At 43.5% G+C, this 12,102-nt stretch overlaps 2 protein-coding genes across 3 annotated transcripts in view; both read right to left on the minus strand.

The window, feature by feature from the left end:
• KREMEN1 (kringle containing transmembrane protein 1) overlaps positions 1–7,655 on the minus strand; it is a 33,731-nt gene extending 26,076 nt beyond the window's left edge. The window contains exon 1 of one of the 2 annotated variants that reach the window (XM_068412195.1): positions 7,287–7,655. In XM_068412195.1, coding sequence (XP_068268296.1) covers positions 7,287–7,365 — 79 coding nt within the window. In that variant the 5' untranslated portion in view covers positions 7,366–7,655. The remainder of the gene's footprint in view (positions 1–7,286) is intronic. The other variant, XM_068412194.1, reaches the window with a different exon arrangement.
• A 4,064-nt stretch (positions 7,656–11,719) lies between these two features.
• SUSD2 (sushi domain containing 2) overlaps positions 11,720–12,102 on the minus strand; it is a 28,745-nt gene continuing 28,362 nt past the window's right edge. The window contains exon 15 of the mRNA XM_068412659.1: positions 11,720–11,801. Within this exon, the coding sequence (XP_068268760.1) occupies positions 11,720–11,801 (82 nt within the window). The remainder of the gene's footprint in view (positions 11,802–12,102) is intronic.

The raw sequence follows: 12,102 nt of genomic DNA on the forward strand, positions 1-12,102 counted from the left end.
TGCATACCTTTTTGTGTTATAGGGAATTTGCTAGGAAATTTTAATTTTGTTAATGATTAGTAATAATTTTGACACAGCATTGGAGTGAAATCTTTTCAAGTAAATATTGGCACTTAAAAATCAGGTCCTCAGTCCTACATCCTTTGACCTTGAACAATCAGCTTTGGATCTGCCGAGATATGTTTTGTAGTTTTCTATAAAATTCCTAGTAACATGGATACAGATTTCTCAGCATATTCAATATCTTGGCAGTAAAGAGTTGAATTCTTCTATACACCACACGTAGTGATTGCGTCATATTTTGTTGCATGACAGCCAAGACACTACCTTAGTAATCTCACTATGAAATTCATATTCCCAGTGTATTGAAGGTGCAAAGTGAATGTTTCATCTGCAGACAGACCACTGTCCTCTCCATTTCAATTCTGTAGGCTGCACTTCAAAGACAAAAGACCTAAGAGATTACGGAGAAGAGGAGGTTAGAAGCTCCGTCCTTCTTTTCGTCTTGCACTACTGGTGCAATAATGCTGTGAAAAGGTGAGCTTAAAAAAGGTCAGCCAGATTTGTCTGCACAAAACTAATTCAGAAGAGATCATCTAAATAAAACAGTCAGAAAAGAATGGACTGAACACTATCGGTAAAACTCTTGGGCTTACTCAAATTACCTGATTTCTCTTTGGGAGACTATGATCACGTAGAAGGGAGGGGAAAAAAAACAAACCGATCAACAACCACCACCTCTCCTTTACTGTTCTTGCACCTACTGGATCCAAATGTATGTTGGCTGGTACTTCCATGTTACTTTAGGCTATGAAGCCCTTCGCTTGGAATCCAACTAACATCAGAACAGCGACTCACGGAAATTAATACCAGTTCTATGAATTACAGCAAGCCGTATTCCTTAAAATTTTGTAAGACTATGGTATACTATGACAGAACTTGCACTGTATCCAAGTCCTCTCTGGCTGGCAAAGACGGCAAGGGAAGAACACGCACTTTGTGGAGGCTAAAGCTGACAGCTTCCTAGAAGGCATCAGAGTGCCACTGTGCTTGCTAGATTTGTCACGTGGTTTCTGTTCATGCACCCAAGGCTCAGTTCAAACTATCCTGTCAACCACAAACCTGTATTAAATCACTAGGGTTTTAGACAGTACACAGAGAAAGCTGTGACCGTTCAAATCTTGAAGTCTCTGACCTCCCCATATTTCTAAGATCTTAGTCAGCTGGGTTTCAGACGTAGTCTAAAGTAGAGGCGTGTGTCAAATTCGTGATTAAATGTCTGTGATGATTTCACTCTATTAACTGCCTAATGACCCTGCTCCTTCTACTGTTTCATGAGGATGTCTGCAAGCAGAATTAATCAGAGAGAGAACCATTGCAGTGGTTCTAGTCACGAAAAGCTGGTAGGTTCCAACAGGTCCTGTTCAGGATAATGCTTATGAGCTTTACTGAGAAAACATGGGCAGCAATGTGTTGTCAGGGCTGTTTTGTTTTCAACACATCAGGTGCCATTGTTGACAGAAAAAGAACTATTTTTTTTTTAAAGAATACTAAGACGAGAGAAGCACATATTGAGTGGCAACTACTAGAAAGAAAAAACAGAAAATAAGCCTGAGGATGATTGTCCACTACGAGTGAATACTCAGTGTGTGATACAGGTTCACAATTAGTTTTATTAGAGACAGATCAACATTTGGAAGATCAAACAGCAGCTGTAGTAGAAATTTTTTCCATCTGTCTCGGTTTCTTCTTCGATGTAGGGACCTTACAATGATCATTTATGCCTTTGTTACTTTGAGACTGTATGGCTGCCTGCACTCCACATGGGCGCCACTTTAGGATCATTTGAAAAATTAAGGTAGTGCAGAATATGAGACTGATTTTTTTAACTGAATGAAGCACTGATGATAAAACACTGACATTTCAGAGTCTGTATTGGCTTCCAATGATTTTCTAAGGTGGAGTTCCAAATATCAGTTTTAATCTCTGAAGTCCTTAATGGCAAGAGGCCCAGTTACCCGAGAAACTCTCATTTCGTGCCACATTACCACAGACAGAAATAATACAAACATTTTAATTTCGTCTATCTTTTCTGTACAAATGAGATGAAAAGCAAAGAAAACAGTTATCTACTTCTCAAACACTCCTTTTCTGGCTGACAAGTGGGAAATCTTATAAATCTTCTGAGCATTCTTCAAAGTCCATATTTTATCAAAGACATATATTTAGTGACATTACAGACTGAAGAGATGGAGGTTTCAGGTTTAAATGACTTCTTAGAGTACTCTTCTAAGTTTGGGGCATGTACATAGCTTTCGAGACTGAAAATTCAGAATTACACACTTATTACTATTTCACTGACAAAAATAAATTTACTTGCTTTATTTGTTTGCTTTAAGTTCTGGAAGCTACTTGGAGTGCTGACTAGTGGCCAGAGAGATTAAAAGTTGACAACAATTATCAACCAGAAACTAACCTACCCAGGCCAGAAATTATCCTACCAGCTACTGCCAAACAAGAAGCAAGGTCTTCTTTTAAAAATCTGCAGATTAATGAAAGGTAAATGAAAGTGGCTGCTATATAAATCTTGGGTTTCATTTCAGTGGTGTGATAGCTGGAAGATTAAATGTCCTGTAAGGCTGGAGCAAGAAATAAAGGTTCCTTGAATTCACATGATCTAACTGCCTGCTCAGTTCTCACTTGTTTTTCTTACAGCCTTTCAGAGGAGTCAGAAAAGTGCTTAAGCAGAATATAAGGATATGGAACCAAAGGTGCCAGGTCCGATAATGACTGGGTGTCAGTTGCTTGATGCATGTGCTTGCATAGTGTGCTAAGAGGAGTTTTAAGTCATCTCCATTCTACCTAAACTGTTCTCCTAGTTCTTGCTAGAGATCACAATTTAAGCACTCCTCCTTAAATGAAAGCACTGTATCTAGGTGCAGATGGCAACAGTTACAGGCACTAACCAGATGCTGCAGTCTCTAATTTGATTGAAAGGGTATAATTAGACAGCAGAAACACTTCAATGAGAGAGTAATGCACAGAGGAAAGGACAGAAACCACTTAACTGATGCCAAGATACCCCAGCAGTAACAGAGGCAGGGGCCCACGGATGGAAGGGGCAGAACACCAAATTACCTTCTTCAGATGAGAACATTTTTGTTTCCCTATGGATGCGAATAGGGATTCTATTACCATAGGTTGCCGCAGTTCTTCATGTGGGAACACTGATTAAAACCAGAAGAAGCTTCAGGAGATCAAAGAGACAAATATGGCTTCTGTGGTCATTATTAAAAATATTTTTAGCGGTGCAATGGTTTTCTTTGAAGATGCAGTTTTATCGATTGAACCAAAAGTTCATTTGCATACTGTCATATGATTGGTCAGAAAAAAAATTACCTCATTCCATATTATGTTATGACGCAAAATAAATGCTTTTGGGAGTATAAGGCTGTTTTAGACCTACCCAAGTGAAAAATTCGTGTGGTATTTTCACATTTCATTATTTTACTATTGCAATTAATACTAATATAACAAAAGTCCTTATCAGAACTATCGGGCTTGGGTGCCTATACCATAACAGTAAAAAAAACCCACAACACAACAGTTGATACGAACTAAAGGAAAAAAACTCAGGAAAGAATGATCTTTGTTTAAAATTCCAATTTTCAAAATTGCTAGAAAATAACTCCCCATTTGGTAAATCAGCTAGTTAAATTCTGATGTGATACTATGAGGGCACTTGGTTAGCTGATCATTTTTCCTTTGCAGTATGGGGGCACGCTGCATGTAGTTTAAAAATCATCTCTTTCTCATTCAACATATCCACACAAACACACACACAGACATACACATATGATTTTTTTCAAGTCCTCAAATGCAATCATTTTTACTGGTCAGAACTAGAGTCTTATTTAGCGTTGGTTCAAACCAGAGAGTAGTTACAGTGAATACTCACCTGACTTAAGCATCTGTCTGTCCTGTATGTACATTCCTGGGAACGTACAGACGTGTGGAGTTCCACACTTGTGCTGCCTGGCAGTGTGTGTTTTTACATAGGTGAACTTGCTATTCTTGGGAAACTTTGATAACTAACCTTCAATATGATCACTTTTTCATCACTTTTCCTTTTTTGTTTAAAAAGAAAAAAAAAGGTAAATGCTATCTGACTGGCCAGACCTTTTCTGGAATATGTTGGAAGCAGGCAAATTAGGATATGAGCATGAGAGCAGTTACCATTATTTCTAATGCTTAAAAGTATGTATTTTGTACCTTTCTTCTTTTTATTCATACAATACAAACATGCTATATTAGCCACAGCTTTGCAGCTGCTGGCTGGTCCTCAGCCGCAAGATGCAAACACGCTTGCTTGTCTTGTGATTATCACTGGAAGTAAGAATGCATGATGTGGCCCCACAAGAATTTCTGTTCCTTTATACACCCATTTGTTTTCTTTCTTTGTGACGTTTTAAAACTGTTGTTCCATTGTCAAGTGTGGCAAACTGAATCCCTGTGGAAATTTTATCAGGATAGGCCATAGCCACTGTGTGGATGGAGGGAGTAGTCAACTGCACAACCATTATGGTGTGATATGACAAAGAATGCAAATTTTGCAGCTGGCAGCATGTTATCCCTGCCTCCCTCCCACTTCTTTGGCTCCATCCTGCCTAAATCCATTCACATAACTCTCGATTTTGAGTTATGCTCTATGCATGTCCAAGCATGATATGATGCAGTGTCTGACTAACTATTTCATTTAACTATCTGTCTGGTTAGAAATGCTTTTTCGAGTATTTCCATGAGGATTGCTTAAGGCATATCAAGTAGAACTGCTTCTCTGAATCAGCAAGACATAGGCAGAAAAAGATGACAAGAGATACAACGTTTGTGAGAGAAGGCTGAAACAGCAGCTCAAAGGAAAGATTCATCTGGGAAGAAAACGAAGGACACGGTGACCCAGTATCATTAAATGGAAAGACAACAGAGAAAGGAAAAAGAGATTGATAATCATATACATTTCTGATGGGGAAATTAAATGAACACTATAAATACAGAAACTAGAAGTGAGAACTTATTGCACTGAGTATATAAAATAACATTTGTTCACTGAGACTAACATTTGCCAAAGGCATTTCCATCTCTTTGGCCTTGTAATACAAAACTCACCAAATTTAGACAGTCCTTTAATGTTAGGCAATCTATTCACCCATCTCTTATTTCTGATTCACTTGAGAAATGTCGTATGACTGAAGTTCGAATGCTGCAAATGTCAGTGTTCGGATTAATAGAAACTGTTAGACACCACACAGTGAAGCAGAAACATTCTGTGAAAAGTAGCACAGTACTATGTCCAAAAACAATTGTTAATTCACTCTTAATTTCTGACAATTCCAGTCATTTTTCATAAGGCAATTTGAGAAGTTAAAGCTTCTCTCCTATCTTAGCAAATGACAGAGTGACGCAGTCTGTATTTTGACTGCATTTTTACAATAAACTTATTAAGACATGCATTTGTTAAAAAAGGAATAGGCATTAAAAACATACCATATGACAAACTGCCTTACAAAAGAAATATTGATGTTTGTCATTTCAGAATTCTGCTAGCTTCAAGTGCAACCTGACCCAGCTGATCTCATTTCGGTCCTGTGGGATTAAGGGTCAAGAAGAGATCCTGAGATACGGTTTGTGCAGACTAGCAACTCCACAGATTTTGTACATGCCATACAAATTACAGGTCCTTGTTGAAGTGTAGATTTGCACTGTTTCCAGGTCCTTTAGCAGAAGACACATAGGTGGCAGTGCTTTCTAGATCCATTCTCCTTTGCTACCCCTTCACTCAGAGGCATTATATATTCTTCCCTCCTCCCCCGGCCCCAGCTGCTTGTGCTCAGGCATCTCTGTCCCCTTTAGTGGCTTGCCAGCGCATGCAGTCAGAAGTCGGCTAGAGGATGGAAGTGCAGGTGCGTAAACAGACAGAATCCTCTCAATAGCCTACGAACCAAACATTCACACTGGGATATATCCTCCCACTTGCTGTCATGCAACCTCCTGTGAGGGACACGGTCACATATGGAGTGTTCTCTCCACGGTTCTGCTCAGAAACCTTACAAGGCAGCATTCTTCAACTTAAGCAAACCAAGGACTACCTACTGTGTGCCCCAAACACATCCTAATGGTACCAGGAACAGACTGTTCGACATGGTCTAGATATGTCCCTGTCTAGGCAGCTCTCTACACACTTATCTGAAAATACTCTCATGTTTTACTCACTTCAGGTAACTTCTGAGAAGTTGTAAAGTTTACCTTCCGAGTTCTCTTTCTGGTAAAAGGATTTTTTTCCCCTCAGAAAGTCTACGTAAGTATTTTCCAAATCTAATTAAGTGCATCTACGAAAACTCGATGAGCAAATATCTGTTCATGGCATAAGGAAGTAGAGCAAATTCTATGTTATAAAGAATAACAACGATTAGAATACGCAAAATGTATCCAGGAGGACCATGCATGTGATGGCTGTGATACCATGATCATCTGTAACACCACTTCAGATCTTGCGAAGCAGGGCCAACGTTTATCAGAGGAGAACTGTGGTACTTGAAATCATCAGTAACAACTGAGATGAGGACAAAAGGGTGCAGAGAAATTTTAAGTGAAAAATCACACTCACAGGTAGTGAAGCTTCAGGCTTCCCAGATTCCTCAGCTGAATGACAACCTGAATGCTCAGAGGAGTCCGTGCTTGAAAGGGAGCTGGGGCAGCACACTGCAGACAGTTGAGGTGGCCACCCTCCAAGCTCCGGCTTTGCAGCCCCGATTCTGCCGTGTTGCCACTCGTTACTTCATTTCCCAGTAAGTATACCCACGCCCCTCACTCCCCTCTCCCTGCAGAACCCTCTGTTCTGCAGATCTAGCTGCCAAACCACTCTGATAGAGAAACGTACTGCTCTTCTTCCTCTTACAGGGAAGCTTTCATGCAGCTTTCCGAGCTCTTAGCTCAGCGAGCACAGGGAGATCCTCAAATACCCACAGGCTGCAAACTGCGCACGAAAAGACCCCCTGCATGTTTGCACGAGCAGCTCCGATCCATGCACCGACCTGGCGAGCAGGAAGGGACGTCGTCGCGACTCGAAGAGGTGTTGCCGGGCGGCAGAGCCCTTCCGCGGGGGCTGCGCGCCAGCGGCACGGGTGCGGAGTTAGGGGGGGAGCTGCCCCGCTCCCTCGCCGCTCAGCCCTGCGAGCAGGTCGGGGAGCAGCCCCAAACGCGCCCCCTCCCCGCGACGCGTCACTCACCGGGGAAAGCGGGCTCGCGGCAGCAGCTCAGCGCCAGCCCCGAGAAGGCCAGGACGGCGGCGAGGGCCGGGGGCTCCATGGGCAGCGGTCGCCGGGCCGCACCGCACTCGCAGGCGGCAGCCCCGGCGCTCCGGGGGCAGAGGTGGTCGCGGACGGCCGGGAAGAGCGCGAAGTGCGGGAAGCGGAGGCCCTACAGCGTGAGTCCTGTAACTGCGCCCCGGAGAGGTGCCGAGTGGCAGATGAGGGATCCTATTACCAGCCATGTGACAGGAAAGGATAGAGACCGACATCCCAACCTGCTGCAGCGCGGGACCGCAAAACTGCTGCTTTTACGTTTGACACCGACAGGTTTGGGCTGCCGGTGCTCGCCCCGGGACAGCACAGGGGCTCCGCGGAGCCCTCCTCGCAGACAGGGCCGCCCCGCCGTCAGCGGGCCGGCAACCCCCCCGCCCCGAACCTCACTCCCTCGCTCCAGCCGTGACCCATGTCTCGCTCTCGTCACTCCCTTCTGCCCTCTCGCACCCAGTCCCCGCTGCGGCCGCGGGAGAGGCCGGGCAGGAGCCCGTCAGCCCCGCGGCCTAGCCGAGGGCTCTACCAGCGGCCGGCCGCTGCCCGGCCCCGCGCTCGCCCTCCGCCCGGCTGGGTCCCTCAGGGGCTGCCTGCCCGCAGATGGGAGCGCGCAGGTGCAGCACGTCCCTCATCCCTTGGGCGGGGGGGGGGAGGAGGGGGAGAGCGAACAGGAAAAGATCGCTACAAACTTCGTACTAGTCCCGCGCGGCTCCCCCTGCGCGCAGCCACGCTGTGCGGGTGCGGTGGGGCCGCAAGTGCGCGCGCCAGAGGGCCGCGCCCGAGCAGCGCCTCTCTGAGGGACACGGCCGCGCGCGGCGATCTAGGGCGTCGCTCTGAAGCTGCGAAAAGGCACCGCCCGCCCAGCAGACACGGCGGGACGGCGGAGCCGACCCCGTGCGGCCCGTGCACAGAGCGCGGCGGGCTAACCGCGGCGAACACAGCCCCCGGCAGCCGCGGGGCCGGGCTGCGGAGACGCGCCCCCCCGCTCTCCCCCCTCAGCGTGGGCTGCGTCCCGGCGAGGGGCGGAGCTGCGGCCGGGCGGGCGAACCGCGCGCGGGCTCGGAGGCGCGGGCACGGACGCTGGCACGCGGCCTGAGGCAGGTGCGCGCGGACACGCAGGGACAGACACGCGGGCGCCCACGCACACACAGACACGAGACATTGGCGGACCGACACGGACACGCAGGGACACACGGACACGCGCGCACACCCCGAAACACTGGGACAGCCGCGCGGACCCGAGGGGACACCCCCCACCGCGATCCGAACACGCAGAGGCACACAGCAACACTCGGCAGCCCACAGGCCGCGGAACCGAGCGGGAAAGAGCGGCGCCGCTTTCTGAGAATGGTGAGGGCACATGCAGAAAGATAGCTGCTTTTTTTTTTTCCATCTGCATGCAGACAGCAAGGGACAAAAAAATGTCGAGGTGGTACATTATAAAGCTATTTTCTAAACTTCTACAAAGGCTCATTAGCTGACCTGCGAGACGTTTTAGTAATGGCAGTGCTGCTTTGCTAAAAAAACAACAGGAAAAAAAAAAACACCAACAGCAAAAAACATACAGAAAGTTACACTTGCTTTGTCAAGAAGAAGGGCAAACATTCTTGTCCTTGTAGCATCTTTACACCATTGCTATGTAATGGGGTGGTACCTTCAAACTTCTAAAAGGGAGAGAGCAATTTTGCTACTCTGAAAGAGGAAGCAACAAAATAGTTCGTAGGCTTTAACTATTCTATCAATACGCACTATGGTACGTCTCACTTCTAGCATGCAGAAACCTCCCATCGTATAAAGCTGTAAGGTTGATTTTGAGGTGAAAAAACATGCTTAAATTTCTTTTGGCCATTGCAATATGTATAAAAAGCAGAAAAAGGATTACATACTAGCATGGCTTTACATGTGTATTTTAATATCACAGCATAATAATGTGCCACATTCTTATTTCTTTGAGCTGAATTCCTAGTGAATGTAGAATTTTTAAGATGATGAAATATTGAAAAACAATCGCAGTGTTCTGTTAGCTTGGCGTTATGCTTTTTTTTTTTTTTTAAATGGTAAATGTGGAAATATTTAGTTCCTCCTAACACATATAAGTATATTCAGTTATTTGGCTCACAAATTCACAAAGTTCCGGATCCTGAACTTTGGTTGCACAAAAGCGCTGCGAGCAGACATGATTTTGTTGCCGCTGAGTATGTGTGTATGTTTGTGTGTTCACGCATGTGCACGCGTGTGTGTGTATAAACTAGGGAAACAGAGAACGCCATGATGGGAGAGTTACCAAGACTGAACAGAAGTAACAGCTTGTGGTGGTCATGGGTGTTTGTTTTTACCACTGCTTTGTTTACGACAGGCTAAGCCAAATAATTCTAATTTGTAGAAACTGACTGTGTTCTCAGATTAACACACAAATTTTTCAGGAATGGAGTTCTAATTCATTCTGTATATTCCCATCCCAGTCTGAGCTACTGACATCAAGTGCTGCTAGCATTCCTTTACAAGTCATTGTGTGTGCATGCAGCACTTCCTTGTGCTACACGCTGTCTAACAGCATATGAGACATTACTACTTTGTGATTTAATGACCTTCAAAATTCTCCTCTCCAAGGACTGGGACCCCACTGTGTTACCCATTCACCCAATTTCGATTCCATTTTATCTGGCATTCTGTTCCTTAAGGACACTGGAACAGAGAAGGCTTACAAATTTTTAACCCTATTGATAATGAAGTTCACAAAATCAACCTTACGTATCTCCAAAACGCCAGTTCGGTCTTCCAGCACTCCTAGGCAAAATCACTTTTGTTCATTCTGCTGCCCACTTTCTTCACTAATCAGTTGCACACCTAGTTGATATGTGTGTATACATCAGTTGCACTTTTTTTTTTAACTGTAGCACACTGGCAATGGATAGCCAGTTTGTTGCCAATGATCATTCCCCAGTCTTCTTTCAACGTTCTTTTTTTTTTACAAGATTTTTTCTTTCTGTTGTACAGAATAGTTTGTATTTCAACTTACTATATTCAAGATCACTCATTCTCATTTTGTAATTTTCTGCTTGTGATTTGTGGTCTCTGTTTACAAGGAACAACAATGGCAACAGCAATGGCAGCTAATAAGTAATGAATAATTTTATACTTCATAATACATGGTCTGAGGCATTTCTCTCAATTTGTCTTGTTCCCATTATAATGTAACATCTGTACTGTTTCACTCATTTAGTTTTCCTGTACATTTGGTACATAGTTTGTCCTTGCTTTTTGAAATCGCCATGATTTTCCAGTAGTTTATGGATTAAAGACCTTAGAAAAGCAGACCAAACGACCTGCAAAAGTTAGTAATTCTTTCACTATCAAAAAGAGTTGCACAATACAGAACTGATTTCAGAAACCCTTTGGGATGTAGGCAAAAGCACATGGTGATTTTTTTTTTTTGGTAAAAGGATTCTGTACAGGGTAGTAGTTCAGAAATCACTTTTTAATGAAGATCATGAAACACACTGTAATACAGCTAGATATTAAAAAAGAAACAGTATGCATGTTGCAGTTATTCAAGGAAAATATTGCGAGTTTTGCAAAACATTTCCAATGCAGGTAACAGATCTTTTGCTTTGAAGATGGACTCTAATTGGACAGTTGAATAAAGGTGGATTTTTAAAAAAATCATTATAAATTAACCTGGAAGGAAAGGTTTAATTCTCTGAGTACTTCCCTTCCCTCCCCTCAAATTGTATCCTTTTAAAATTAGGTCAGAACTGAAACAAAAATGCCACTTTGCATCTGTATTCATACTTGCCAAAATGTAAGAATGCAACCTTTAAATAACTTCAATATCTCTCCCTCCTTACTAAAAAAACCCCAACACTCTGAAAATTCAACCTGACTTGCCAGTAGTCCATCTGACTGTGCATCCACTTTCACATCTATCTAAATTAGCCTTACATGGCCCCAGAGAAGGCAAATGTTTCTCTGATAATGGCTACCATAGTCGGCTAGGATTCTTTTCACTTTACCAGCTTTCAAGTAAAAGAAGAAAAGTGCAGAAAAATCATGAACTCTCTTGATTTTGTCAGAACTCTGGTTCTACTGGCAGAGATGTGGGTGTTAGAAGAAACTAATGCCCTTAACTTTCAGACTGATGCTTTCAGAAGCATTATCCTTTGCTCATGATAGACAGTAGGCTGAGCCTGCCATGATACAATCCCAGGAAGTTGGTTAGCATTTCCCATACAATTCAACACTCATTATATTGAAGCAGAAATCAAATGATAGCATACTATATAAAACCATTGTTTGTGTTTGGAAAGTCTATCTTTGTTGCTGTGGACGATTTAATCCTCTGCTGTGCTTTTTTCTATATTTCATTAAAAACTCCTCTGGAATTTCATTGTTTCTTGTTCAGATACAACTGGAACCTCTGAAACAAGTTTCTGGTTGCCTTTGTGTCTTTGGAAGAAAAGACAAAGAAAAAGTTAAAAAAAAAAAAAAAGGCCAGAGATGACTGTTAAAGTAGTTACCATAATGTCATTGCTTAGATCAGGGTGAGAAGAATATTGGGTTAGGTGGAATAGTAACATTGTACCAATTTTTAAAGTACCAGTTCTGTGTAATGCCAGAGCACACCTCCCCCAAGGAACAATATCCCTCCCCTGTCATGCACTACTGAAGATTCAAAATACTTAAATTACCAAAAGTAGTGACTGAAGGATATGTAGCACTCCTTCTGTTTGAGCAACATTTGATGAAA

The sequence above is a fragment of the Nyctibius grandis genome, chromosome 14 (genome assembly GCF_013368605.1).
Source record: "Nyctibius grandis isolate bNycGra1 chromosome 14, bNycGra1.pri, whole genome shotgun sequence".
NCBI lineage: Eukaryota > Metazoa > Chordata > Aves > Nyctibiiformes > Nyctibiidae > Nyctibius > Nyctibius grandis.